We start from the raw sequence: 25,063 nt of genomic DNA on the forward strand, positions 1-25,063 counted from the left end.
GACTAATGGTGTTATTACTTAATCTATTCGAGGGCGGTTATAACAACCAACGATATTCCGCCAATATCCCGCAGGTAGGCCGGTTGACCCCAAGGAACAACCAGGAATTTAAAAGCATGATGAGAAAAATGGCAATACGTTACTTCCCTGCTGGCATGCAGTCAGAAACTTTGCCATGGTAACCTGTAGGTTCGTTGTCGGTCTGTCTGTCACTCAATGCAGAGCATGATACCAGCGGAAAATTGTAAATTTCTCCGTCATGTGAAGAGCAAGGTAAATTATGAACATAACGAAAGTTGTTTATAATGAAGAGACGTTTCACGTACGGTAAACGAAGTTTACAGAAAATCAATAGTATAAGAGAAAATGGAGGAAAACCATTCTGGTTTTCCTATAAACCCCCCATCTATTGAAATATTTTAAAATAATATGCACACAGAAACCTTCCTCGGGATTAGTATACTCTAAATATCAAGTTTGGTTGAGATCTATCCAGCCGTTTCGACGTGATGGTGAAAAAACCATCCTGGCTTTCTTATAAACACCCCGTGTATTGAAAGATTTTAAAATGATATGCATATCGAAACCTTCCCCGGGATGAGTATACTGTAAATATGAAGTTTGGTTGAAATCTATCCAGACGTTTCGACGTGCTGGTGGAAAAACCATTCTGGTTTTCCTATAAACCCCCCGTGTATTCAAAGATTTTAAAATGATATGCATATCGAAACCTTCCCCGGGATGAGTATACTCTAAATATGAAGTTTGGTTGAGATCTATCTAGCCGTTTCGACGTGATGGTGGAACAGACAAACAGACAAACAGACAGACAGACAAACAGACAAACAGACAAACAAACAGACACGAAACGTAAAAACCACCGATTCGGTCTTGAGTTGACCTAAAACGGATAAATATCTGAAAAATTGGCAAAACAAAAGAAATTACAGACAGCGGACCCCCTACAATTTTATTTATATAGACTCGAACCTACAATTAGGGTACATGCAGAATGTTTCCAGTCTGATGCGGCTTCCTTCAGAGAGCACTGAGTTATATCATACCGACTGGGTGAAGCTATCTCTTGTACGATCCGTCTGCAAGGCGTTTAGAGATATCCTCTTTAATACTTTTGTGTTACAGTATTTGCTACCAGTTCAATATCCTTCTCCATGCAGACATCACCATACAGCAATTTCGTACACTTTTAACACAATTTTTGGTGTATATATAATCTTATTCATGTTATTCCCTAGCATTTTAATAATAATTGTTCTCTGGGCTCCTTTGAGATGTGTGGTTGTTCCGTGAGAATAGACCAAACCACATACTAGGATTACAATCCTTGGTCTAGTCGAGAAACAAACCACAGGATTCTGAGTAGAAGGTAGAGATCTACGCGTACAGGGCTGAACGGGTATTATTAAATATGAAACAAAGAAAAGAAAAAGCTTCAGTGTAGCGATTCAGCTTCCATTAAAAAAGTGAAACCGACGAAATATTATCGAAAAGAAGGATCAGATATATATATATCCCCTGATACTTGAGCTGTGAACGTTTCGATTTCTATTTTTTTTAATACTCGATCTTACGAGTTCAGAGTAAACAGTATAGTACGCATTTCATTTGCAGCAGGCCGAGTACATAGAGCGATGTGTGTGTGTGTGTGTGTGTGTGTGTGTGTGCGGAATTGTTTGATAAGATATATAATCTGGTGAACGACACAGAAAGGAACGTTATTGTATCAGGTGATCTAAATTTATCAAACTTTGATTAAGAAGGGAATGCGAATGACAGAAAGCATAACCAACAGATGTAGAATAAATTAATATGGGATGGAAAACTGAGTAAGAAAGTGATGGAAGAGTATTCTAGATGTGGTGTGGATAAAACCAGATGAACTCTCATCCCGAGGTGCTGTAGCTCTTTTCAGGCACATCCCTAATGGAGGTGAACTGCATTTACCATTTCAGCCACATACCATCCCCCCTGGCAGTACCGGGAATCGAACCCGAGCCCCTGAGGACGGCAGCTAATAACAGTAACCGTTACGCTACGGAGGCGGCCTATGGAGACATTGAAATGATATATGAAATAAGTGATCATGAAGCTATCTTTGTTGTACTTAAAAAATAAATGTGACGGGAAGGGAGGCTCTGAAAGTAGGACAACTAGGCAATACTGTGCTGTATGGCTAATAAGACAGGCATGGGGGAATTTTTAAATGCAGGTTATATCAGCGGAAAATTATAAATAACAATGTGATAGATTTAACGCAATTGTTGAGGAGTGTGAACAGGGATGTAACTTTAAAAGTGATAAGGACCAACTGGAAAATAAAGAAATTAACGATGAGGTGCAAGTTAGAGAGAAATAGATAGAGTTAAGAGATGGTTGCGGGAGTAAGGAGAGATTGAAGGAAATTACAAAGAAACGGAATTTAGCAAAGAAGTCAGCTAAGAATAACATGATGGTGAGCATAATTGACAGACAAATGGACTTTAAGGAACGATGGAAGGATTTGTATAGATACTTTAAGACAGAAACAGGTTCCAGGAAGGATGATGATGATGATGCTTGTTGTTTAAAGGGGCTTAACATCTAGGTCATCGGCCCCTAATGATACGAAATGGTATGACAATTTAAAAATCCATAATCCTCCACTGACCAGAATTCGAAAACGTAAGGATGAAGAATGAATGGGTGGATATGAAGTTAAAACAATCAGTGGATTCCCTGAAACTATAGTAGGGTCAGCTTCTAAAGCACACTACAACTCGATGATGCTTGTAGTCCAACGGGTCCAAAATCCAGGTCATCGACCCTTCATAATGGTACTTATCGCTAGGAAAATAGAACCATGCTATGTGTCATGTTGCGGTAGTAATCAAAAGTAGCGTAGACTCGCAGTATTGCACACAGTATGGTACTTGTACAGGTAATGAAATTCGCACATGTAACACAGACCTATGGTGTTTCGCACACTGCGGCGCCATTTACAGGCAACGCAAACCTATGGCGTTCCTCACATAAGTGGACTAAACAAAGGGACCAGCACTATCCCGTGATGTTCCTCACAGAGTGGATACTAAGCATAGGCAAGGCAGAACCATGGTGTCGCTAATCCCATGGTGTTGGTCATATAGGGGTACGAATTACAGGTACTGTAATGGCCGCCAACGTACTCTATTGCTACTAATCACAAACCTATTGTGTACCTAACATAGTGGTACTACGCGCAAGTATAAGCGACCCATGGTGTTCCCGCGTGGTGGTACTAATTGCAAGTAGTATCATGGTTTTTTGGTCGCCCCTTATAGTCGCGTTGTACGACAGACAGGGGATACAGTGGGTGTATTCTTCGTCTGCGTCCCCCAGCCACAGGGGGTTGTGTGTTGGGTCCGCGAGAGGTATTTTATTTCCCTCAAATCCGCCGGCAAGCTGGTTAGGACACCCCTATCCGGCACCTTGGACGCGCCACATGGGAGTATCATCTCTACCCCTGCTACGCCAGCGTAGTAGTTTCGTGGCCGGGGATCATTAATGAACAATAGGGATATATATGTGAGGTCTAAAGCATGCAATCAGTATTCTGTTAATGAAATGTCGTATGGCTTTTAGTGCCGGGAGTGTCCGAGGAATAGTTCAGCTCGCCAGATGCAGGTCTTTTTATCTGACTCCCGTAGGCGACCTGCGCGTCTTCATGAGGATGGAATGATGATGAAGACGACACATACACCCAGCCGCCGTGCCAGAGAAATTACTCAATTACGGTTAAAATTCCCGACCCTGCCGGGAATCGAACCCGGGACCGCTGTGACCAAAGGCCAGCAAGCTAACCATTTAGTCATGGAGCAGGACAGTATTCTGTTAAGGTAGTTGGATATGAAGATATGTTCAATTAGAGGAGGCGACTTATACTGACGAATTACAGAAATTTACCTATGTTAATAAAGGTATTTACAAAGAGATACAAAAGTTGAAGGCAAGAAAAGCAGCTGGGACTGATAAGATTTCTGGAGATGTATTAGAGACAATAAGCTGGGATATATTTCCTAATCACAAATACTTATTTGATTACTGTTTGCATAAAGGAGTTATACCAAATGATTGGGGAGTTGATACGTAGCACCTTTGTAAACTGGAAAGCGTGATAAACATAAAGCCGATAATTACAAGCCAGTCAACTTGGTATGTGATGTCTGTAAGCTCTGGTAACAAATTATTTCTAAATATATTAGACACGTTTTCGAATTTAATAACTGGTTTGACACAAGGCACTTTGGGTTTAGCATATGTTACTCCAGTGAGGCTCAACTTGTAGGATTGCAGCAAGATATAGCAGATATTTTCGATTCAGGAGGTCAAATGGAGTGTATCGCTACTGACCTATCCAAGGCTTCTGATAGGCTAGATCATGGGAGACATTTGACGAAAATGGGGGCTGCTGGACCAGACAAAAGCGTGGTTGAATGGGTGGCTAAATTTCTAGAAAATAGAACTCAGGTAATTGGAGTAAGTGAAGCGTTAATTTATCCTGCGATTATTAAGAGTGGGGAGGGTCCCCACAGGACAGTATTATTATTATTATTATTATTATTATTATTATTATTATTATTATTATTATTATTATTATGCGTGAATGGTCCCTTTCGGAACACACGAAGCTTTATTTATGATTTCGTTTGCGGAGGATCCAGGATGCTTTCATCTATTGACTAAAGATCCTTTTCCTTTCTTCCGTCCACTTGGTACCTGCTCTTTTTGGTACTTCACTCTCTGGAGTAACTTCCCATTTGTCAATTTTCTTTCTATATATATTTCGATTCAAAATGTCTTCACAGAGAATTTGTGCGTTCTTCATGTCCCCTTTTGTTTGTTGCATCCAAGGAAAATTCTTCAGTTTGTCAACTCTTTCAAGAACTTGGTGGGTTAGTCTAGTTTCTGGAAGCCTCTTAACATGTCCATAAAATTTTAACCTTTTCTTTCCTGAGGTCTGCCGCAATATTAGATAATTTTTTCTGTGGATTTCCGGGTTTGGAGGCGGTACCCTTCTCCCGTGTGTCTTGGTCCTAAAATTTTCCTCATGATTTTTCGCTCTTCTTTTAGGATATTTTCCAGTTCACCCTTTCTATTAAGCGTTAGAGTTTCCCCTGCATATAAAGCCTCCGGTTTGATTACAGTATTGTAATGTTTAATCTTAACGTTGAGAGACATACATTTTTTGTTGTAGATTTCTCTTGTTCTCCCGTAAGCTCTTCTGAGTTTTTGAACACGGTTGTTTTGGGCTATTTTCTCTTGTCCGGCTGGTTCGAGGACTTCGCCCAGGTATTTGAAGTGAGGGACTCTGTTGATTTGTCGGTATTTTGTATTGAGACTATGGATGTCTAGTTTTGCACAGAAAAATTCAGTTTTCTGGAAGGAAATATGAATTATTATTATTATTATTATTATTATTATTATTATTATTATTATTATTATTATTATTATTACTCACCTAATTGGTATGAGTAATGAAATGGATAACAAGTAAGGCCATTTTTGGATGATGTTATACTGTATAGAACGGTAAATAAGTTATAGGATTGTTAGCGACTGCAAACAAACCTCGCAAATGTTGGGCAGTAAACAATGGCATGATGGTAACTGGGATGAAAAATTATATTGTAAGTTTTACCATGAGGAACAGTCCTATCAGTTTTAATCACTGCCTTGATGGGGTGATAGTACCTCATGGGGATCACTGTAAGTACCTAGGTGTTAATATAAGAAACGATGTTCATTGCAGTAATTTTCCATTGTTATGATGTTGTACAAAAGGATAGAGGTATCTTCACATGGTTATGAGTGTCTTAAGGGTTGCAGTAAGGATGTCGGGGAGAGGGCGTATAAGTCTCTGGTAAGATGCCAATGAGAGTATTATTATTATTATTATTATATTTTTTTTGCTATTTGCTTTACGTCGCACCGACACAGATATGTCTTATGGCGACGATGTGATAGGAAAGGCCTAGGAATTGAAAGGAAGCGGCCGTGGCCTTAATTAAAGTACAGCCCCGGCATTTGCCTGGTGTGAAAATGGGAAACCACGGAAAACCATCTTCAGTGCTGCCGACAGTGGGACTCGAACCCACTATCTCCCGATTACTGGATACTGGCCGCACTTAAGCGACTGCAGCTATCGAGCTCGGTAGAGTATTATTTCAGTGTATGGATTACTTCATACGAGAACTTGAAAAGATCCAAAGGAAAGCAGCACGATTTGGTATTGGAAGCATGTGGTGAGAAAATTATAAGCAGAATGAGAACTGAAGCAACTCAAAATCGATTGTTTTCATGACTTCGGTTGAGTACATTTTCCATATTATAATGTCTAATGATTTTATCTTTCCGTTTTTGACTATGTTGTTCCAAGGAACCTACTAAGATAATTCAATATAAACTTACCTTCTTGACCAGCAAGTAGTGGCAGGAACTGGTTCCAGAAAGCGCAGGCGTTTGATCGTGGTCCTTTGCCCATGCCTGTCTTCTCAGAGTGGAACAGAAAGTACTGTGGGTCCTCCTTGGTGTAAGGGGGCCAGCTTACTTCATCCGCCATGGGTTTCCTACGAAACATAAACCAACTTACTGTCAAAAATTCAGTCACTTAACATTCAAAAATTTTCTCGGAAAATATTCATGTCTTGATACAATAGTGTGTGGAAAAATTAACTTCGTGTAAATTTTCCGTTGTTAGGTGCCTATTTTTAAATATTCGCTACATAAATATGTCTTCCTGTCTTCTCATATTAATTCGCTCTAAAACTTCTGATTTACTGAAATGTGTGTGGAATTGTAGAACATGAATTATTTATCACCAAAATTGTTTTCGTCCATGGTGAATCATAGCATAATTTATTTTGAAAGGCACCAGTAATAATAAATACATTTAACAATTATTTTTGTTAAGATGAAAGCCATTATTTTCGGTACATATTCGGTCAATATAACTTTTAATTTGTCACTAGAGGTAACGGATCTGAAATTGGTTTAAGATATGTACAGGAAACTTCCTTAGATACTAAAGTGTTCTTTTTTTAGTGGAATCTGTTCTTTTCAGTTTCCTTTAAAGATACAATCTATTATTATATACCTTTTATATTTCAGGCATTCCTAATTTGTATGTATTTATAAATTAGTTTAGACAGACTGAAGAACCTGATAGTTATATAAAATATCACTGAAATGTCAATAACGGACTTCTACATTCATACTTTTTCTCACATATTCATACTAATAATTATTCACAACCACTGACAAGTGTACGCTATGTAAGCAATGTTGTACATAAGTATATACGCGTGATTGAAAGCGATTGGAATGAATCTGATGTTCTTAAAACCCTGTCATTCATTCCTTAACGTGTGTTGTTTACAGGTATTTCGTAGTGTTCTAAATGCTATATTTTGTATTTCGAGAAACTGAAAACATAAATAGTTGTCTTCTTCTTCTTAGCGTGCCTGTCCGCCTCGGACGTTGGCGATCAACATGGCTATTCGGGCTTTATCCATTGAAATTCGAACAGTTCTGCAGATGTTTTGTTGAACCAGGTTTTAAGGTTGTCGAGCCAGGAAATTCTTCTTCGCCCAGGAGATCTTTTTCCTTCTATTTTCCCTTGCAGGATAAGTTGAAGCAGCTCATACCTTTTCTGATTCCTCATGATGTGTCCAAAATATTGTAGTTTACGGCACTTGATGGTGTTGATCAGCTCTGGTCTCTTGTTAGCTCGGCGTAGAACCTCAACGTTTGTAATCTTCTGAGTCCATAATATTCTCAAAATTCTTCTGTATAGCCAAAGTTCAAATTCTTCCAGTTGTATATGGATATATTTAGCAATGTAGAAAGCTTTGCGACTACTTTTTCACCTATACTGCCCGTGTTACTTTCCTAAGAAAAAAACTGCACTGCACGGCCACGTACCTCCGTTTGAAAGAGTCAAGCTCAGGAAGAAGTTTCCTGCGAACATCATGGGAAATAATTTGATCACATGAAATAGCAAGAGCACAATAGTTGCGAAAAACGGAGATCCCGAAAATCGTGGCACAGATTACAGTAGCGTAAGGTTTACCATCTGGTTATAATGAACACCGTATGAAAATCTCTGAATAGACTAAGGCCAGGATGGGGCGGGTCCAATGTCAACCTTGTGAGATGGGGTTACAGAGATGCTGACAACATCTAGTAAAAATGCGGCAAAGAACAAACCATGTAACATTTGCTTCAGTGTGTCCATCTACAGGTACTGAAAATAAACTCTTTCAGGCCACACAAAATGCGTTTAACATTGCAAAATATTGGTCACAATTCGTGTAACATACCTTTGTTGTTTCAAATTCATATTTGGCTGCGTACGAGTCGTTTCTGACACGACAATAATATTAAACCATGCAAAAGTCGAAAACGGTTTCTGTTAAATTATTATTAATTTGTCTGTCAGTCTATGACCACTCGAAAAACCACGCAACAAAATTTCTTGGAACTCAGCATTTAAGTTCAGGAAGTGCCGAGGTGTGCACTACTAATCTGTTAATATTGGCTGTGTCATCTGTATCTCGATGAAAGTGGTGTAGAATATTTGTATCGATTTTTTAATATTTGAAGCATTTGCACCGTGCGAGGAATAATAATGGACATATTTCATTTTGAACAAATATCCAAATATTTGTGAGCCTCCATTGTTCAGGGGGCAGCGCGCCGGCCTCACACCGCTGAGTTCCGTGGTTCAATTGCCGGTCACTCCATGTGAGATTTGTACTGGATAAAGCAGAGGCAGAACAGGTTTTTCTCAGGTAAATCGATTTCTCCTGCCATCTTCCATTCCAAAAACAACCTGCAATATCATTTCATTTCATCTGTCAATCATTAATCATTGCCTCAGAAGTGTGCGACAGGATTCGGCAGCCGGCACAATTCCTATCCTGTCCGCTAGATGGGCGCATCATTCATCCCATTCCTGACCCGGTCGAATGACTGGAAACAGGCTGTGGATTTTAAACTTCTTTTCATCCAGATATTTCCGTAAATATTAATTTACCTAAAACTGTAAACTAAAAATGTATGGGAAGTGAACTTTTCAATAATTTATGCCTGTCGCATTTCTATCTTACGGGCTATAACAACAGTGATTTTCTACGGATTTAGATTCTTAATGCTAATTCTATCAACGTCGAACATCGCTGACCTGGAAATACTGTTCAGTCGTCAGGTTAAAGGATCATGGACGACTGAAATAGACCACGACAATGTTGTGAGATGGACAGCAGACAATGGATATGATGGTATACACGGTAAAAATTCAGATTGTTTCACCAAGTTGAGACGTTCTGTCAGTTTTAATTACTGTGTTGGTGGGTTGAATTACATCATGGGGATCAATGAAGTTCCGTCCAGCCCCATGGCTAAATGGTTAGCGTTCTGGCCTTTAGTTACCGGGGTCCGAGGTTCGATTCTCAGCGGAGTCGGGAATTTTAACCATCACTAGTTAAATTCGCTGGCAAGGGGGCTGCGTGTATGTGTCGTTTCCATCATCATTACATCCTCATCATGACATGCAGGTCGCCTACGGATGTCAAATCAGAAGACATGCACCTGGTGAGCCAAACTTGTCCTCGGACACTTCCGGCACTAAAAGCCATACGCCATTTTACTGAATTTTCGACATGTTAATATAAGGGAAGATATTCATTGGGTAATCATATTCATGACAAAAAGAACGTTTAATGACCTCCTCATATTATTATCATGGTATTATGGCTTGTAATATGTAAGGGAGAGGGCGTTTAAGTATTATTGGTAGGACGCCAATATTAGAGTAGGGTTCCAGTGTGAGGAAATCTCATCAGGACTACTTGATTCAAGAACTGGAAAAGGTCCAAAGGAAAGCAGCGCGATTTGTTCTGGGTGGTTTTCGACAAAAGAATAGTTTTCCTGAAATGTAGATTTTATGCTAGGAAGACTTGGGAATAAGAAGAAGAGCTGTTCGCCTACATCGTATGCTCCGAGTTTTCAGTAGAAATATGGTATGGGATGACATTAGTGCAAGAATAAGCTTGAATGGAGTTTTAAAAAGTAGGGAAGTAGGAAAGCTCATAATAGGAAGATAAAGTAGAAATTCAAGAGGAAAAATTGGGGCAAATAGGCAAATATTTGATTATAGGGAGATGAATTGGAATAATAGGATTGGAATAATTTACCAAGGGAGATGTTCAATCAATGTCCAACTTCTTTGAAAAGATGACTAGGCAGAGGAAGCAGAGGAAGCAGATGAAGAGTAAGCAGGAGGAGGTGGAAGAGGAAGACTATGGATATGGCGAGCATTAAAGAACAGAGGTAAAATAATCTTAACTTAAAACATATGAGAAACGTCAGTGCAGTATTCTGGAAGTTTGCATTTTTGTACAAACATAGCACATTTTCTCTGGAACTATTAAACCTAGATCATTTGAAATTGGTAGTATATTTCACAACTCTGTAATGCAAAATTTTGAGGAGTGGTTTTTGGATATTTTAGGTATTCTGACATTTATCGCCAGATATATAGGTCAATTTGGGAGATTTTTTAATAAAATAAAATTAATATAAAAAAGCTAAGAGCATAATTAAATTTTATTTCCACAGAATTATAACTGTTCAAAGAGCTTAACATAAAGTTTTTATCACCATTGAAATGGCCAATGATGAGAAAAGGTGCATATAGTATTTGTAAGTGATTAAGAAAAATATTTTCTGTGAGTGTCTTATTTTTAGAGTAAAATTCAATAAAATAACAACAGTTATGCAATATTATGTTGTAAACATGTGTGCAAAATTTCATTTTTTATTTAAAAACTCTAGAAGGTATAGGACTTTGCTTCAAACCATGCGTTCTGCCGTACGTCTCTCCTTATGAAAAGACATGGTAAACGACTGGTAGGGAATCTGCCAGCAGGGTGACAGCCCTAAATGCAATCTGATTGTAACGATTCAAGTAACGGTGGTCGTGGTTATAGTGATTGTTTTACACCGTGCTAAACCACGTGGTCGTCAGCCCATGACCATCAAAATGAAAATGAGAACTTAAAAAGAAGAAGAATATGATAAAATTGAGTAAGAAAGTAAAGGGATATGAAGGAATCGATCAAGGATGTTCTAATATAGCCTAACTGGAAGGAAACTAATAAGTTTAAAAAATTGCTTTACGTCGCGCCAACATAGATAGGTCTTATAGCGACGATGGGATAGGAAAGGCCTAGGAGTGGGGAAAAAACGGCAGTGACCTTAATTAAGGTACAGCCACAGCATTTGTCAGGTGTGGAAATGGGAAACCACGGAAGAACAACTCCAGGGCTGCCGACAGTGTGGTTCGAACCCACTATCTCCCGCTCAAAGCTGCGCGTCCCTAACCGCACGACCAACTCAACTGATGAAACTAATTACCTGAGGGCCTGCATTGTCCTAACCTATAAAACTGATCAACAACATTATCACACCATCTGCTGTTAGTTGAGATATGTTGTCTCTTCTTTTGCTACCCAATTCCACTAGATGGCATTACTGCTGCAGAGAAGTAATGAATCAGCGATGGGTAAAGAACAGCTAGTAGGCCTACACCACTTTTAGGAAAGGCATAGAAGATTTCTTGACTTCTGAAGAGTAGAATACGTATCAGCGGCAAAGAGCAGCTTCTCTGAACTGAATCCGAAGTTCTGATACTCTCGTTTCCAATAGAGGTATTGTAACGTGATGCGGTAAGCACCTATCCAATGAACTGCTGTAATAGATGCACACATATATTAAAGTCTAATGAATCTGAGAAGCTTATGTTGCACAGTTTCAGACTCCGAGCGAGTTTGGACATCTTAAGTAATTTCCAAGCCTTGAGATATACATGCCGTAGAAGTTTGAAGACACACGAAGCTAAAAAATACACACACTTCTCAATCCTCCTCATCGTAAATAGCCAGTATATTGTTGTCACAAAGAAAAACATACAACGCGTGAAATTTTGAGCCAGGTGCAAAATAAAACTGGAGGTGACAAATTTATTTTGAAAATGCTAAATTCTCATTTAATAGCCCGTATCTAGTATGGTATAAAGGGTAGAATTTAGGTTTAGTGCCAACCCTAAGCAGTAGTAATATTTTTCCCACCCTCTCAGCTTCCCAAAACCAAAGATTTGTGTAACAGATTGTCAAATCTTTACAATTTTTTATTATCCCTCTGTTTTTACTTGCTTTGTTTCACTATTCTTTCTATACTGCATTTCACGTAGTGTTTTACAGAATGCATTTTGCGACTGTGATTTTTGAAACTCAAGGTTGTGTGTTCGGATCCCACTGGCGTCTGGTTGAACATTTTCGTTCTGTACTAAATTCTTTTGCTCTTTGTTTTACGTCGCACCAACACGTACGGGACTTACGGTGACGATGGAATATGAAGGAAGCGACCGATGCCTTAAGTAAGGTACAGCCCCAGCCAGCACTTGCCTGGTGAGAAAATGGTAAACTATGGAAAACCATCTTCAGGGCCACCGACAGCAGGATTCGAACCCACTATCTCCCTAATGTAAACTTACAGCTACATAACCCTAGATACATAGCTAGGGGCATTATTATTTCGCATTAATTTATGTTCGATTTCGCGTTATTTTGCGAAATAGGGCTGACCCCATCACTTTAATTTCGCGTTAATCACTGCCTAAAATTATTCGTAAAAAGTTTAATTCGTGATATTTGTGAATTATTTATGTGAAAGGTACATAAATAAAGAGAAAAATTGATTCATTATGCCGAATGTAATCTTGATTAGAACTATAATACACCCTTAATGAAGATTACAAAACAAATTACCCTTTCACCTTACATGGTCATAGCTTTCACCCTATATGCCCATACTACTAAGGGATTTTATTAGAATATTAATACGAAGAAATACGTCTGTCGGAATGAGAAATCCTTATCCTGCCTTCCGTTCCCCTTCACACACACGTGATACTGGAATACAATTTCAATATCATTGTTTTCCATTAATTTCGCTGCATTTTTGCACCTATCACAAAATAACTAAATTTCGCTTTATACTGGCCTTTTCGCTTTAATTCGCTGTATTTCGCGAAAACAAAATCACAAATTTATTAACCAGGATCATACGATTCGTTAAGATATCGCTTCAAAATATTTATTGTCACGCTTATCGTGATGTGTCGCCAAGATGCACACAAAATGCTGCCACTCGCGTACACGGATTTCATTTGCAGTTATTTACAGGTTATACATTGACCACACAAATAAACAAAACACAATTTTTAACTATTGCCTATCACGAAGCACATGGAGATTGCAACCTTGAAACGGTTGATTGCTTACTGCTTATATTAGCATGTCGATCTAAAGAGAACACGTGTTCACGAAAACAACTCCAGAACCAGTAACTCAAATCCACCATCAAGACCGCTTCCTTATATATGTCGCCTGGCCAGGCTTCTAGAAGGATATGTCACAACATATCTTCTAGTAATTCTAGAGTGCTTAATACATAGTTACAATTGGAAGGAGGGTTCTATATACTTCTCATCTTACCTAGTGTTATTCTGGACATTATTGCATATTAATGTAGTGGATTACACATCATATATACAGGTAATAATAAATTATATACCGTACTATTAATTACAGGTTCTTACATTAAATAAATTCATATATACACAGCACATGTTTCGCGACAAACCTAACAAACCACGCGATCGTATCGTCCGTACATATAACTTAACTACGTAAATACTACTACTACTACTACTACTACTAATAATAATAATAATAATAATAATAATAATAATAATAATAATAATAATAATAATAATAATAATAATAATAATAATAATCACAATCACAAAATAATAATAATAATAATAATAATAATAATAATAATAATAATTCGAGCTCGATATTGGCATTATTTACCCATGGGTTAAAGAATATTGTTTTCAAGTTATATCAGTTTATCACACTGCGTCAATCGTTAATGTTAAAACTCATGTCTCTACACATAGCCAACTCCTTCGATCTCTGTTTTTAACATTTCTTCAATATGTACCGAACATGACCTAATAACTTGAAAGTTTATTTCGAATACAACGTGGTTGTGAAAAATAACATCCTGGCGATATTTTGAATCTACAGATAATCACTCCCACCGTTCACGCACTTTTCCCAAACCTGAACAAGTTTCTCTACATCTCCACATAGAAGGACGCAGGTTGCTGATTGAACCACTCTTCCTCAGTTCAGGAACCACTTGACCGGTGCTGAAACGCTTACTTTTCAGGGATTTTTTCAGCAGACAAAAGATGTGAGTATCGGAAGTGGAAAGGTGTAGGCTGTAAGGCGCGTGATCCATACGAGAGTGAAAGCGTCGAATATACCTTGTACATTGTTGCGTTGGCAACGAGTTGACGTATGTTGTCGTGGAGCACAATCACACATCATGACAGTTTATCCAGTCAAATAATCATCTCTGCGCAAGAACTGAATAATAATACGTTGTAGTGCCTATTCGTTTGTACGTAGAATATTGCTTCTACTTTTCCCTCTACATAGCGGACGCTTATCACAGATTGACCATGTTCTGAGCTGTTACTACAAATATCAAACCCGTGGTTTCCCATTTTCACACCAGGCAAATGCTGGGGCTGTACCTTAATTAAGGCCACGGCCGCTTCCTTCCAACTCCTAGGCCTTTCCTATCCCATCGTCGCCATAAGACCTATCTGTGTCGGCGCGACGTAAAGCCCCTAGCAAAAAAAAAAAAAATATCAAACCACGCAGAGCTGCCACCTCTTGGCTGTCTCATCAGTTATTTGCAGTGCCGCTGGCTCTGTTCTTTCAGGTGATCAATTCTCACAAACAGCGAGACAATTTGTACGGAAAATAGCTCCCGAACTATACAATTCCGATTAATGCTCATCTCTTATGAGTGCATGTATGTCTACCCCATAGTCCCGTTTCTTGATATGGGGTGAGATGAGTTTATATAGCAAGTGTTTACGGCCGGATGCCCTTCTTGACGCTTTGAGGAGCTAACGAAGATGAAATGAATTATGGTGAATGAAAGCTGGGCGAGGAGGTGAAAGGAGTCGACTGTCGCCCATTAATAGGAACTGTCCCGGCATTTATGTAGAACTGAAAATGGGAAACCTCATCATTCAAGGCAGTATAAAAATTAGATTACAGGTATTAGTTCAGAAAATGCAACAAATACAACAGCAATAACTATTTATTTTCTTAATGATGTCCAGATATGACGTAACTTCTTCATCTCCTTAACTCAGAGGTTAACGGGGTTGCAAATTCCTCCTTTCGAGAGCCAAACTGTTGAATTTAGTGCATTCTCTCGCTACATTGGTCTCCCTTTTGCTTTACGACCTTCAATTTCTCCCTTCAACGAGGTCGTGAACCACCTTGAATGTCGCAGCAGGTGACAAACTAGGCCTGTAACTTTCCTTCCTTTCGCAACTGTTTCCAGCTGATTCCTCCTCTCGCCTATTCGAGCTAATGCTTCCTCAGTAGTCCTCTCTCTGTCCATGGTACATTCAACGCCCTCCTTCATCACTACATCTCGAAAGCCTCAAGTTCTTTTAAAATGCGTAAGTGGCTAAGTTCTAAACAAAATATTTGTCAAATCGTTTTCCGGTTTCGAGCGATATATTTGTTGGTGTAACAGACTTCTCTGTTTGAAAAGTGCTTCCATGGCTTGGGCTATTATGCACTTTGTCATCTGTACTTTTGCCGTCCGATGTTGTACGTAGATCATAGATCTTCCCAGGTAATTTTTTTAAGAAGTAACCTGAATTAGCTGTTCACCTTCTTGTACGATCTGTTCTCCATTCTCCATCTCTCGAGCACAATACATTACTGCATTCTTCATCTTTTACTGTTGCTTGTCGAGTGGATATAATATTGATCTATTATTATTATTGAGGTTTTCCATAAACTTACAGACTAATGAATATGTAGAGGTAAGAGATGACAATATTGCCTTGGCAGAACAATGTGTTTTAATACACGATATAGTTTTTCCTATAAAACAGATAATAAATAAGAAGAGAGAAAGTTGTTGAGTCTTGATTTAAGTCGAGATGTTTTTCCTTGCGTAAAATAATATTTTTGGAAATAAATTACAACAATCGCGTCGGGGTCACCAATTATTGCGTATTCAGAAAGATCTCGACATAAATCAAGACTCAAAACTTTCTCTTCTCTTACTTATCATCCTTTTTTCTTTCGAGGAGAAACTTTATCGTGTACTAAAACAAAGACATAGTTTTGCCAAGGCAATATTTCCAACTCTTACTACTATAGACATAACACGATAGGTCAAACAGTGACAAGTATTAGTAATTGAGAATACCTATACAAAATACTTTATAAGCGGTGTATATAAACACGAATTATTGAACATTTTATTTCAGTGGTGGTATGAAGAGAAAATAGAACACATCTAACGCGAGACTGCGTAATAACCGAATATGTATAATCGTAATACTGTATTATGGAAATATACAATTTGAAAACTAGAATTCAAATTCTTGTATTATTAACTTTGTTACGAAACATGAGCCTGCAGAAATCTGTAATACTCAATAATAAACAGTACTTAGTAATAGAAAGAGACGTACCCGGTTAGGGCGAACCGCGCGAAGGCCTGCATCATTCGCAGGCTTAGCTCCCGTTCCTTGTCGTTGTAGCCGATGGACATGTTGAGAGGGTGGCCGAACACGTACTCGATCTCATCCCCGTGCATCACCCCCATCCACTCGCCCCACAGGTTGGTGCTGGTTCGCTGAAACATTCATCATGCCAACTCTGGAACACCACTTGTTTGAACGTATATAAATCTAACAGACAGACTCCCTGTTATAGATATGTCCTCTCAATAACTGGATTTTATGACGTTCAGTTTATTCTGGAGTATGATATATGGGAGGTAGGACTTGCAGGGTGATTCAGAAAGAATGTTTTTTTTTTTTTTTTTGCTAGGGGCTTTACGTCGCACCGACACAGATAGGTCTCATGGCGACGATGGGATACGAAAGGCCTAGGAGTTGGAAGGAAGCGGCCGTGGTCTTAATTAAGGTACAGCCCCAGCATTTGCCTGGTGTGAAAATGGGAAACCACGGAAAACCATCTTCAGGGCTGCCGATAGTGGGATTCAAACCTACTATCTCCCGGATGCAAGCTCACAGCCGCGGATTCAGAAAGAATGCCACGTCTGTTCGGTGTGGTGGAATGATGATGGTCAGATGAAACTAGAAGGAGAGTAACCAGACTGCATTGGGGTTGGATGTAACAGTAGGCAAGGACTTTACCAGTATTATATTAGACTAGCTGTAGTACCCGGCGTTGCCCGGTTGGTTTCTGAATGTTTACTTTTTAAGATTAGTATTACCAGTTAGTTATGTGTGAAGTGCATTTTCATAGAATTCCTTGTTGGGATATTGACTTTTACCATACATTATGTAATTTTAGAGTTATATAGATGTGTTTGATTTCAAGTTTTAGATTATTTAATTTTCGAGTATAACTTTACCCTTGTGGAAGTTCAAATGGACTGGAAGTATTTGATCATTTTAAAATATTTGATAACTACATGTTATCAACTACTACGCGCTACAGATTTCAACTGTCCAACTGTCTTTGAGACAGCCACAGTCTTGTGACCCCAAAAGCGGTGGATTCAACACTAATCTCGGGCATTTTAGACTGTTTACTATTAAACCCCATTCATCCTTCCGTCTCAATGGAAAATGAACGTTGACTTATACGGTATTTAGAGAGTCACAATTATTCGTCTCAGCGACACATAAACAATGGACTCGACATTCTTCTTCATCTTTTCCTGCCGTTTTTCCCCACACGCGAGCGGTCGCGGTGCGAACTGCGACGCACATGTGGATTTGGCCCTGTTTTACGAACGGATGCCCTTTCTGCCGCCAACCCTATATGGAGGGATGTAATCACTATTGCGTGTTTCTGTGGTGGTTGGTAGTGTAGTGCGTGGTGTGTTTACGAAGTGGAGAGTGTTGGGAGGGACACAAACACCCAGTCCCCAAGCCAGAAGAATTAAGCAGAAGCGATTAAAATCCCCGACCCACCCGGGAATCGAACCCGGGACCCTGTGAACCGAAGGGCAGAACGCTGACCATTCAGCCAACGAGTCGGACGAAAAATGGATTCGACATTAATATCGGTTATTTCCATTATTTTTAATCCCCTCCCATTCCCCACCCCAGTAGTGATTGATGTGTTTCATCTTCATAGTATTCTTTTTCCAGTTGGTAAGTCATATGTGTACCAACTTTCGTTGCGAGCTATTCTGGAACATACTCACATACACCCATATGTATGAATTAACCATCCAGAGTGTCACAGTTCAACTCAGCGACCTCGTAAACGATGGTATTCGACATTAATATCAGTCATTTTCGTTTATTTCTATATTTCACCACCTCCGCTAGGAGCGCTAAAGGTGTTTTACCGAACAGTATATACTGTATTCAGATGTACCAATTTTGTATGAGGGCCATGTTGGAAGAAACACTCATACATCCGTAATTTAGGTCGTTTTTGTTGTAACCAAGGTTGAAGTTTACAAAACACAACTTTTATTGCTTCACTTTATGATATTACACAAATAACTGAAATTTATTTTGAAGCAAAAAAGGAATATTGAATCTTGAGAAAAGTCTGTCTTTATACAATATGTACAGTTTACAGTCTTTATATACACTTCTATCTTGAAAAGATAGTCTTTGTGAATTGACACGTTGATAGTCGAAAACTATCTGGCACACTAACATGAATATCTTTGAGAGTCCTTGTTTGTTGAAGTGCCTGAATTCCTAAAAAGCAAGTTCAATTGATTGAAGAAATTCCACCTAGCGAAACTAAGGGAGCTTGCGTAAATTAGGGAATGAAAATGGCTTGTAAGAGAATTACGGAACATGGGCAGCGGAAACAGGTAAGGGAGCGGTGACCAGAGGTGAGACCTCGTACTGCCAGAAATTCAGTCCACCTGGTCGAAGCACATTTTCAAGAGGAGTAGCCTCCGTGCTCGACGTAGGGTGTATTCTGGAGCTGGACACCGGGGCAAGTGGGGAATTGAGCAGGCAGGGAGCTCCTATTTATAGTACACTCGATGGTCAGGCACGCGCACTGAGGGCTGCGCGTCGAAGCTAGCAGAATGATACACAGGCGCACGTGCAGCTGGCTGGTGGAGCGAGACGGGAGCGCCGGACATACAACACCCTCCCCTCCTAAATACGCCGGTACGGCGTGAAACGGCGGCGGCGCTGGCGGCGACTGCGATGCTGGGGCGGAGCTGCTGGTGTCTCTGTTGTATTGTCCGGAGCTGGAACTGGGCGGAGTGGCGCTGTCTCGTCCTGAAAGGAACCCATTGTTATTAAATGATCTAAAGCGCGTTCAGCAATAGATTTATCTGGTTTAGCAATAGCATCAATAGCTGGACAGGGGCGGTAGCGCAGACGTATCTGATCTTGATGGCGGCAGATACGTTTCTCCGTAGTCTGTATCTCATATAGACGATGACCCAAAGATCTGCAGATGACTCCAGGTATCCAGAGTGGGTTGGATTTGAATGTCCTGGTGTAGACCTTGTCGTTGAGGGAGAACTTCGTTGGTGATGTCTTATGCTGGGCCGGAAGAGGCTGTAACAGAGAAAGTAAAGTTCTGTGAGGTCGTCCATGGAGCTTCTGTGCAGGAGTGATATTATCAGCGCCGGGTAGAGTTCTGTAGTTGTTTAAGAGTTGGAGTAAGGCTTGGTCTTTAGTTAAGCCTGAAGAGACAGCTTTCTTCATACTTCTTTTAAATGTTTGAACGAAGCGTTCAGCTTCACCATTAGATTGAGGGTGAAAAGGTGGTGCTAGGATATGACGAATGCCATTATGTGTACAAAAGTTCTGAAAAGCAGTAGCTGTAAATTGAGGTCCGTTGTCCGAAATGAGTACTTGTGGTAAACCTTCTGTAGTAAAGATTTTCTGGAGAGCACGAATGGTAGCTTCGGTTGTAGTAGTCGAATGCATATCCACGACATATGGAAAGTTTGACAGTGAATCGATGACTATTAACCACATGGAATTGAGGAAAGGACCTGCGAAATCGATGTGAACTCGTTCCCATGGAGTAGTAGCAGGAGGCCATGAAGCAAGATCAGAAGACGGGGCGTTCTGATTCGTTTGACATTGCTCACAATGACGTATTAGCTTTTCGATGGCGGCATCAATACCGGGCCAGTAGCAGTGTTGACGGGCGAGTTGCTTTGTTCTGGAGATACCCCAATGGCTTTGGTGTAATAATTCGAGAACTTGTTTCTGTAGGCTAAGTGGGATAACCACTCGGAAGAGGGTGCCTGCTTCTAGTAATACAACTCCGGCACGAGTCGTGAGACGATGCTGCATACGATGATAAGGTGCCAGGTGGGCAGGAAGTGTGCTCTGAAGAGGCCAACCGTTGCGGATGTAAGTACGTACAGTAGCAAGTGTACTGTCCTTATCCGTAGCTTTAGCTATGCAGGTAGCATCAATAGGAAAACTGGATACAGTATCTTCAAGTTCTATGTCCAACTGAAGACATTCAGATTCTTGAGAATCGAAGGCAGTATCAGGACCAACGGGTAAGCGGGAGAGGGCATCAGCATTACAATGCTGGGATGTGGCTCGATATACAATCTGATAGGAATAATCAGAAAGGAACATGGACCATCTTTGAAGCTTTCTGAGGGAATTCTCTGGGATCTTATTACCAGGATGGAATAAGTGTACGAGAGGCTTATGATCGGTAATGATCAGAAAATGGTTGCCATAGAGATATTCATTGAAACGGCGAATACCAAAGATGATGGCTAAAGCTTCTTTCTCTATCTGTGAGTATCGACGTTGATGGTCATTAAGTGTTTTCGAAGCGAAGGCGATGGGGCGTTCTTGTCCATGACGATCCTTCTGGGAGAGAACGGCACCGACACCGTAGTCTGAAGCGTCAGTAGCTAGCGTGATGATCTTGTCAGGCTGAAAATGAGTGAGTTGTATAGCTTGAATTAAGGCGTTGTTGATTGTTTTCCATGCCTGTTGGCATTGCGGAGTCCACTGAAACTTAACACCTTTTTTACGTAGAGCGTTTAATGGAGCTGCCACTGTAGCGAAGCGGGGAATGAACTTATTATAATAGTTCGCTTTGCCTATGAAGGACTGAAGCTGCTTGAGGTTCTGAGGTGCTGGCATGTTTACTATCGCTGAGACATTCTGTGTACTAGGACGAATTCCATTCTTATCAAGTATATGTCCTAGGTAGTGAACTTGAGGCTGAAAGAAGGTACATTTAGCGAGATTCGCTCGTAGGCCATTGTCTTTCAATTTCTGGAGAAGGAGGCGTAGATTGGTTAGATGTTCCTGATGATCTTTTCCAGTAACAATAATATCATCCAGGTAGTTAGCACAACCGGGAATGGAGGCGGTGAGTTGAGCCAAATAGCGCTGAAAAATAGCCGCTGAGGATGAAACACCGAATGGGAGCCGCTGGAGCTGGAGCAGTCCTAGAGGAGTGTTGAGTGAGAGAAATTTCTTAGATTCTTCGTCTAAAAGTAGCTGGAGATATGCTTCTTTAAGATCAACTCGAGAGAAGAATTGTCCACCAGAGAGACGACGGAATAAGTCTTCTGGACGTGGAATAGGAAAGATATCTGTGTCGAGTTGTGCGTTGACTGTAGATCGAAAATCGCCACAAAGTCGAACATTACCATCAGGTTTCTTGATTACCACGAGTGGAGTAGCCCATTGACTAGAAGTAACTGGTACAACAATTCCAGTGTGGATCCATCTTTCTAATTCTTTCGTGACCTGGTCTTGAAGTGCTAGGGGTACTGGACGAGCTTTGAAGAAGCGAGGCTTAGCTCCGGATTTCAGCTGTATGTGAGCTGTATAGTCTTTTGCTGTTCCGAGCTGAGAGTCGAAGACTTCAGGAAACTGCGCTAGGAGAGCGGTAACGTCAGAAGTAGGATGCAATGTAGATACGACGTTAATGTTGTCATGTATCTGGAAACCAAATAAGTTAAATAGATCCATGCCCATAATGTTTGATGCAGTGTAGTTGTTAACTACGAGAAGAGGAATGGCCTTCTGAATTCCTTTATAACTAGCCTGAAGCTTGATTTGACCTTTGATGTCAATTTTCTTCTTGTTAAATGTCACGAGCTGGATGTCAGCTGGAGAGCATGAAGGTGAACCTAAGTTGTGGTAGGTAGTCAGGTTAATAATAGAGACAGGTGATCCAGTATCTAATTGAAAATCGACAGAGCGATCAGAGAATGAGAGAGGAATGATGATTTTGTGAGAATCCTTTGTGGGAAGAATAAGATTGATCTGATCAACTTCCATGTCTTGGCGGGGCTGTATATGCTTCCGGCGTGCTGCAGTAGTCTTAGCAGGGCGGAGCGAACTGTGACAGACAGTCTTAATGTGTCCAAGTTTATTACATCGTTCACAAGTAGCTTTGAAAAAACGACAGGCACGACGTTCATGATGCTTGAAACAACCTCGGCAGGAAGGCAGGAGTGTCGAGGTGCTTTTAGAATTGGGCTTCCGTGTAGCATTACGAGAGGGAACCTGGCGAGAATGCTTGTTGGAGAGCGCCTTATCCGTACGGTTCACTGTAGCAGAGGACTTGCGGGCCTGAGGCGAGACTTGTGCAACTTCGTGTGGAGAAGCTATGGCTGCGGCAGTCTTGGTAGTAAGCTCATAAACCGTAGCAATACGCTGGACGTCTTCTAAAGAAGGGTTACTCTGCTTGACAGCGTCAAAACGTATTTTGTCGTCAGGAGTATGTAAAATTATCATGTCCCGAATGAGAGAATCAGTGTAGGATGAACCACAACCGTCCTTGGAGCAGATGAACTGGCAGGGTTTAGCTAGACCACGCAATTCAGTTATCCATTCAGTATGTGTCTGATGGGGTTGCTTTCTGCACTGAAAAAATTTATAGCGAGCAGCCACTATGTGAGGAGCTTTGGCATAGTGTTCCGTGAGACGGGCCAAGAGCTGCGTGAAAGGTACCTCAGATAAGTGTTCTTCCGGACTTAATTTACGTAGTAATTCACACGTAGCATTGCCAACCGAACTAAGAAATAGTGCGCGGCGGCGTTGATCATCTGTGACAGAATGGCAGATGAAATGCTGTTGTAAACGGGCTAAATAAACTGACCATTCTTCCTTAGCCGGATCAAAAGCAGAGAACGGAGGAATAGCTGATGGCTGTGTAGAGACAGAAATAGCTTGAATAGCCTGAAGTAATGCTGCCTGTTGTTGTTGCATAAACTGTTGTTGTTGCTGCTGTAAGGCTTGGAAGACCGTAGCGAGTTGTTCCGCAGTAGCCATTGCGAGATGTGTGCCAGAAAGAGTAAGGTAAGCTGCGTGTCAGAACTGGTTGGAGTGTCGTTGTTGTTGAGCACGTCGCCGTAGAGTTGACAACTGGGCCTGTTGAATTGTAGTGTCGTGTTTACCTCGTGGCTATAGAGTTGGCGATTGGGGCCGATGACGTGTAGTTTGTTGTTTTTTTACCTCGTCGACATAGAGTTGGCGACTGGGGCCGAAGAATGGTAGTGGTGTGCTTTTTTACCTCGTCGCCATAGAGTTGTGTTGTAACCAAGGTTGAAGTTTACAAAACACAACTTTTATTGCTTCACTTTATGATATTACACAAATAACTGAAATTTATTTTGAAGCAAAAAAGGAATATTGAATCTTGAGAAAAGTCTGTCTTTATACAATATGTACAGTTTACAGTCTTTATATACACTTCTATCTTGAAAAGATAGTCTTTGTGAATTGACACGTTGATAGTCGAAAACTATCTGGCACACTAACATGAATGTCTTTGAGAGTCCTTGTTTGTTGAAGTGCCTGAATTCCTAAAAAGCAAGTTCAATTGATTGAAGAAATTCCACCTAGCGAAACTAAGGGAGCTTGCGTAAATTAGGGAATGAAAATGGCTTGTAAGAGAATTACGGAACATGGGCAGCGGAAACAGGTAAGGGAGCGGTGACCAGAGGTGAGACCTCGTACTGCCAGAAATTCAGTCCACCTGGTCGAAGCACATTTTCAAGAGGAGTAGCCTCCGTGCTCGACGTAGGGTGTATTCTGGAGCTGGACACCGGGGCAAGTGGGGAATTGAGCAGGCAGGGAGCTCCTATTTATAGTACACTCGATGGTCAGCACGCGCACTGAGGGCTGCGCGTCGAAGCTAGCAGAATGATACACAGGCGCGCGTGCAGCTGGCTGGTGGAGCGAGACGGGAGCGCCGGACATACAACAGTTTTGGACAACTTCTTTTCCACCCCTTCTTATTTCTATGCCGATGGGAGGTGAAGATGGACTTCAACGATGTTCGGAGTGTCACTATTCTTCTCAGCGACAAATAAAACTATGGATTCGACATTATTTTCGATCATTTTAATATATCAGCCCCTCCTACGACACCTCTAGGGGTGCTAGGGATACCACACCTCCTCGCAGTTTGTCTCCTGTTAGTGAGCCATAAGTGTGCCAAGTTTGGTTGGGAACTCTCCCGTAGTCCAGAGAAGTATGGATTCAACAATAATACAGTATAGGTCGTTTTTAGATATAATTATATTTCGCCTCCTTCTCTAGGGCTTCTAAGGGTGTCTTGGCCCCACAGTATTTTTTACAGATAGTAGGTAAAATTGTTACGAAGTTTAGTTGACACCTATGGCTGGAACGTACATAATATAGGTCATTTGGACATTTTCATTTCTTCATCCTTCTCACGCCCCTGCCGATTGGGGCTCAACTTGGACTTAACCGATATCCGGAGTGACACTATTCATTATAGCGACCTTGAAAACTGTGGATTCGACACTGTTTCAAATTATTATAAATTTCCACACCCCTCACCCCCGCCCCTTACGGTGCTAGGGGTGTCTTGCCCCCAGGCGGTTAGTATCCTGATAGTTAGTCATAAGTGTA

The 25,063-nt window shown here is 40.6% G+C and overlaps 1 protein-coding gene across 1 annotated transcript in view; it reads right to left on the reverse strand.

The window, feature by feature from the left end:
- The window catches only part of LOC136866791 (acetylcholinesterase), a 565,008-nt gene that overhangs the window by 36,623 nt on the left and 503,322 nt on the right, over window positions 1–25,063 (reverse strand). The window contains exons 4-5 of the mRNA XM_067143897.2: window positions 16,691–16,854; window positions 6,448–6,605 (exon numbers count right to left, since the gene is read on the reverse strand). Of these exons, the coding sequence (XP_066999998.1) occupies window positions 6,448–6,605; window positions 16,691–16,854 (322 nt within the window). The remainder of the gene's footprint in view (window positions 1–6,447; window positions 6,606–16,690; window positions 16,855–25,063) is intronic.

Source organism: Anabrus simplex, chromosome 3, assembly GCF_040414725.1.
Source record: "Anabrus simplex isolate iqAnaSimp1 chromosome 3, ASM4041472v1, whole genome shotgun sequence".
Lineage (NCBI taxonomy): Eukaryota > Metazoa > Arthropoda > Insecta > Orthoptera > Tettigoniidae > Anabrus > Anabrus simplex.